At 50.4% G+C, this 6,000-nt stretch overlaps 1 protein-coding gene across 1 annotated transcript in view; it reads right to left on the bottom strand.

Moving 5' to 3' along the window:
• Positions 1 to 342: 342 nt before the first annotated feature.
• LARP4B (La ribonucleoprotein 4B) overlaps positions 343 to 6,000 on the bottom strand; it is a 57,533-nt gene continuing 51,875 nt past the window's right edge. Inside the window, exons 15-17 of the mRNA XM_068986986.1 lie at positions 4,592 to 4,710; positions 4,381 to 4,495; positions 343 to 3,630 (exon numbers count right to left, since the gene is read on the bottom strand). Of these exons, the coding sequence (XP_068843087.1) occupies positions 3,358 to 3,630; positions 4,381 to 4,495; positions 4,592 to 4,710 (507 nt within the window). The 3' untranslated portion in view covers positions 343 to 3,357. The remainder of the gene's footprint in view (positions 3,631 to 4,380; positions 4,496 to 4,591; positions 4,711 to 6,000) is intronic.

Genomic DNA, 6,000 nt, shown 5'->3' with positions numbered 1-6,000 from the left:
CCCCAGGTGACTTTTATGTGGGCGTTTCCTGAGTTAAGAACATTTAACAGAAGAAACAGAAGAGCCCGACACAGGGATACTTATTCTCGTGGTAAACCTTGGATTTAACGATCTGTATCCTCACCAATACTTGCTGGAGCGCCCACCCTGCAGGCTTACAACTGAGCCACGGGGCACAGCACTCCCACTGCAAGGACTTAAGAGACAATGGAACCCGTACTTCATTCTCATGACATACATGGGATCAGACAAAATACTATTTCTTTTTAAAGTTGCATTCTTGAAAATTGTAATTTTTAAAAAGTCAAAAGAAAACCCAAACAGTGCCTAAATCTTTATTTTTCATAACCTACATTTTTTCAAATTAGACAGTTTTACACTGAATGACACAAAAGGAAACTTAAATTACCAATAGTTTACACATAAGCTTGATTCCAGTCTTAATGAAAAAAAGTAGAACAGAAACAGAAGCCCTGGCGAGGCGTCCATGCCCCTGCCCTCCTGCAAGCTGGCGCCACGGCTGCTCCTTCAGGCCCATCGTCCGCTGCTCCTCAGACCTGGCTGCAGACTCTGGCCATGCCTGCCCTGAGGCCAAGGCCCCAGTGCAGACTCCACGTGGCGCCGTGGTGGCCGACCATGTGGCAACGTGACATATTTCTTGCCACACTAGCGACCGTCAGTGGTGGTTACAGGAGGGCCTGATCAGAAACAGCATGACACGGACTCTCAGAGAGCAACGACTGTGCGAAATTCATGTGAAACAGGGCGGGGCTCTCCCCCAACTCTCCAAACGACACTGCACAATTGTCCGAGGAGAACGCCGTCTGTGCCGCCGTCTCTGACTCTACCTGAGGGACTGCCCGCAGAGAGATGCTATGTGACAGGAAGCCAGACACCCCCATGCTTTCTGTGAGTGAAAAATCTCAGGAACCTCAGAAAGGCGGGGTTGGGGGACATTACATGGCTATTTGGCATATCACCCTTGCTTAATTAAAAAGGATGCAATAAAAATGACATCCAAGTGAAGTCTAGACTCGAGGCTGCGGGAGCGGAAGCCTCATGTGACCAATGGGTCACACCACTTGGGGGCCCGGCTGCCGTCACAGGGCCAACACAGCGCGGATGGCCCTCCAGGGAGGGGCCTACTGAAAACCAGTGTCTGGGCTCCATGGGGCTTGGACTTCAGGGCAACATGCTGCATCGCTCCCTCCTCCGGCAGCCACATCACAGGGTCCTGGGCCTCTCCAGCTCTTCCTATAGTATGTGCACTGGTTTCGGTGGAACAGGTCAATCATTTCAAACTCTTAGTCAGCAATCTCACAACTATAATGAAGTAAATTCCCTGCTCCTTTCAGGGGCCTCGGAAACATGAGCACCGTGTGGGTGTCCAGGCCTTTGAACAAAGACGCTGCTCTCCAGGAGACGGGCCTGCTTTCCTCCTCAGGCGTGTCATGCTTATTAGCCATTTGTGATTCTAAAGAGATTATTTTTCACTTTCACTTGCATATCCTGCCAGTTTCCACTTGACAGATTATATTTTGAAAACCCTTTCACAATTAGCTGTGATTAGTACATACTTAACATACTTTTAAGAAGAGCAGGAAAACATTTGAAGGTTTTAATCAGACTTCCATCTCCCTTTCGCAGCAGCAAAGAGGCAGAAATCAGTTCAACACACCAGTACAAGAGAAAAAGAAAAAAAAACTTCAACAAATTAAAATAATATTCAAACCACAACATTGAGTTTATCTACATCCAGGTCAATAGTAACATTTATAATATATCAATTTTTATCAGATTTTTCTCTTTAGGGTACCTTTTTAATATGTTCTGATTATTTACAACTGTACAAGCAAAGCACACACTCCCAAGTGCACATATTTAATACAGTATCGACTATTTGCATTTACAGGATTTTTCAACAATCTGAAAAAAGATCAACTGTGTAAGATCTTCCAGGTAAATTACAAACACGGCTGCTAGTCCTCCCTACAGTGCTCACCCAGTGACACCGTGACAGCAGACCCCACTCATGCCAACCCAGGCCCATCTCAGAACTCTTAAGCTGTCCTATACAAAAGTTAAGGCAAAGTCATTTTCAAGTTTAAATAAAATTCAAGTCTTTAAATATTGGATGGAAATAATCTCTTAAAAAAAAAAACCCTCAGTCTTATTAAATAACATTTTGTGGAATAAACTGTATGGTTACATTTAGCAGGAAATATTCTTATTTTAATGTCTGCTGCTTAGAATACGTAAAGAAAAAATTTAGGCATTTTAAAACAAAATAATTTATGTTAAACTTTATTATCAACTGCTAGCTAGTGCATGCGTGTTCTTGGAGAGCAGCACTTGGAGAAGGGATCATTGACCCTGTCTTGGAGGTAAGGAGAGTGGGCTGGAACCCTCTGCCACCAGAGGGCACCACAACCGCCTCCCCCACGATCCGCGCGGGGGCCGGGAGGATCTGGGGGGGTGCCGGGAAGACCCGGGAGGCCTGGGGAGTGGGGGGGGCAGGGGGCAGGAAGGCCGACTGTGAGGCGGGCTCCACGCCCTCCCCACCCACTCCCCACCCACTTGCGGGAGCAAAACGTCAGGGTACAATTTTGCGGTAACATGTCAGTGGGCTTACAAAGTTTATATTTCATTTGAGTTCTATTCACAATGTGCTTTGAGTTTGTCTTACATAACAACCACTTGAGACTAGAGTGAGGAGCTGGTTACTTGCTGGCAGGACAAGAGGGCTCTCGGGGCTGTGCAGGCTTACTCTGCCCAGTGGACCAAAACCGGACTCTGCTTAGAAAATGCTAGAACCACCTGTTAGGTTTCTGAGCGAAGGGCAGCTCCCAGGCTGGTGAGCCCCGCCCGCTCTCCCAAGCTGCACTCACAGCATCACCTCAGTCCTCCTCCCTCGGTCCTCAGCTTCACCCGGCGGCCTGGACATCTTAGAGATACGCACTTGCTAACCAGTTATTTTAAAAAATGAAGTAGCATAGTTCCGCTTAATTTAGAAAAACTCACTATATATATAGCTTGCATTCATAGCCACATGGAGGCTTAATAAAAAATATCAATTTGTTAGGATAAATGCATTTTCTATCCTGAAAAAAATCAGACTTATGCATCACCTCCAGTTAAGCACCAACCTAAAATAAGGTTTATATTAATTAAATCCTGAAAAATAGATTTTTTTTCAAGAGGGGGGAAATCCGACTCATAGAAGAAAAATAACTTGCAGGCACCTTGTGGGCCTCATCTACACTGCAAGCTCCTAGCCAGCGGCTCACTCACGTCCGAGCAGGATAGTGCCTAGTTGTGGCGACCTCAGCTCCTCGCAGCCCTCCCAGACCTCGGTGCTCACTGAGGGGGCCTGGGTGGGGGGCTCTGTTCTCTGTGCGGACGCCGCCCCAAGCCCGGGGGTGACGGCCGGCGGCCCAGCGGCCTCCTCTGGTCTTTGGGTGGTCCTGGGCTGGATTTGGGGGCAGGGGAGTCTCTCTCCATGACCTTCCTCTCTTCCTTCCCACAGCTGACCGGGTTTGGCTTCTGTTCTTTCTGGGGTTGCAACGGGGAAGACGGTGGCTCTCTACTTGTCCTCTGACAAATCTCTGCGTAGCTGGGTTTTCGCAATTCCTGGGAAACGGACAACTCTGGGATTAGTGTGATGACATCTGAGAATCAGGTTCACAGAGGCAGAGGTACAAGTTTCCAGCTGTAACCACATTCAGAAGTATCTTAAATGAAGAGTTCCTGCATTTCAACAACTGAGTTTCCCCTGGAGCACAACTTTCCCTCCAAGACACTCTACAAATACTTTGTAAAAATGGATAAAAGGATAAAAGGCATGGAGAAGAAGAGTGCAGACTGAACTCCTTCCAGCCTCTGGCCTGTGGGCACTTCCGAGGCACAGACAAGCCCAAAGAGGCGGCAGACACCAGGCAGCTGCAAGAAAGAGAGCAGCAGCTGCTTTTGCTGACCACGCGGCCTCCAGGACTGAGGAAGAGGACGGCCGGCCTGTGTGGTGGGCTGGAGGTGTGATACAGGAAAGTCAGAGGTAACGACTTAAAAAAGGGGAGGGGGTTTCCAGGTAAGTGGAAGCATGAAGGCTAAATGACAGAAGAGGACATTTAAAGTCTGTCATCTCCATCAACCATTTGTAACTTAAAAATGAAAGGAAGAGCAGTAGGGTGGGAGACGGGGGGCCTGCTGATCCGCGTGGCACAGGAGCTGAAAGCCGTAGCTCCTCAGGTGATGAACAGCCACAGCGGTCAGCTGGAATTATCACCCAAGGCCCTGGTACCCTGTGCAGAGGGCCTGCTGTGCCCATGCATGGCCACCCCTCTGGAAGCCCCTGGGCACACCCCAACCCCTGCGGGCACGTACCGAGGCGGCACCGTTCACCTGCACCGATTTACTTGCAGTGGTGCTCAGGGCCAGGGCAGGAGGCGGTCTGTCCACACTTGGGGTTTCCCTCTGCTTCTCCACCACCTTGGCGTCCCTGGAAAGATGCCACCGGGCACATGCATGAGTGGACATGAGTGGGCAGCCCCGCAGAGGGCACTGGGCGCGGGGCCCCAGGCATGGCCGGACTTACTCGGGCGGGCGGGCAGGGGAGGGGGTGCGCTCGCAGGCTACGGACGTGGCACAGGGCGCCAAGGGCTCTCGCGGGTGCACGGCAGGAAGAGTGTTCGTGCTGGCATCTGCGTTCAGGCTCTGAAACCACGAAGAACAGTTCATCATCGCACAGAGGCACGGCCAGCAGGACTCTGTCAATGATCTTAAACACACAGTGATGGTGTCCGCGGTCTTCGGGAGCAGGCGTGGGCCAATCCTGGGCAGAGGGGACACTGCAGCCGCCCCTTCTCTGGGCAGACCCCACCGGTCTCCAGCCTTCCTCTATGTGCAAGCACAGCGGCTGGCACACCCACCGTCCCAAAGGGACCGGACCGCACTCAACTGAGCTGCCGGCACCTGAACTCTCACATCTACGGCACAGAGTCCCCAGCAGAGTCCAGCACGGCTCAGCATTGCAGGGACATCAGTGCATGGCTCCACACTGACTGAACCTGAGTGCCTCGAGGGGTGAGGGCGGCAGTTCCCACCTGAATTCACCAGCAGCCCCGAAAGCTGACGTGAACTCTCCTGACTCAACAGGAAGCAAAGAGACTTAGTCCGTTTAAGGCAGACACCTGGCGATAGGCAGTGACCACTCAAACACACAGCCATTTTCTTAATTAAAAAAAGCGACAGAACAAATAATGAGCTGGAAGGGAGCCTGATTGCCAACAGGCCTTTTCTCAAAATCTCGCTCTTCAAAGCAGACAGAAAGTTCAGAAGGGAGAACTCTGCAGGAAACAGCACTGCCCTCCCCACCCAGGAGACCAGGGTTCAATCCCTGGGTCAGGCAGATACCTCCTCCTGGAGGAGGGAATGGCTACCTAGGCACAAGGGAGGTGGTAATGGCAACCCAGGGGCCATGAGAACCATCATCTCTCACGATTTTGTACTCAAGGGTGATGGAAACACGGGCATGGAAATGCCCCCTTTGTGTAAAAGCTCCCTCACGCCCGGGGCATGTACGGTGCTGCTGTGCTGTCAGAACCGGTCCTGTCTGGGCCTCCCAGGGCCCTACACGCCACCAAGGTCTTCTGCTGAGAAGCAGTGACACGGGCCCTTCCAGCTAGAATCAGGCTCAGACTTCTTAAAAGCAGCATTTCTTTCCTCAAGATAAATTTCACACAAACTTGAAATGGAAAAAAAAAAGAAAAGTAGTGAAAAGAATTTTTTTTAAAGCTATTTTTGAAACAAGGTAGAAGCCTGCTTGTCCTGTTCCTCTGTCCACCTCGAGGGGAATGGGGTCCACATGAAGCTAGGACTGGCCGCACCAACTCTGCCATCACTCCACAGGACACTGACACCTCAGACATCACTATCTGGAGTTTTAAGGTATACAGTGACGCGCAGGGGACATCAAGTTAACTAAGTGCTTCTCTCTAAAATAAA

Source organism: Capricornis sumatraensis, chromosome 15, assembly GCF_032405125.1.
Source record: "Capricornis sumatraensis isolate serow.1 chromosome 15, serow.2, whole genome shotgun sequence".
Taxonomy (NCBI): Eukaryota; Metazoa; Chordata; class Mammalia; order Artiodactyla; family Bovidae; genus Capricornis; species Capricornis sumatraensis.
This window is presented reverse-complemented; position numbering and strand designations above follow the sequence as displayed.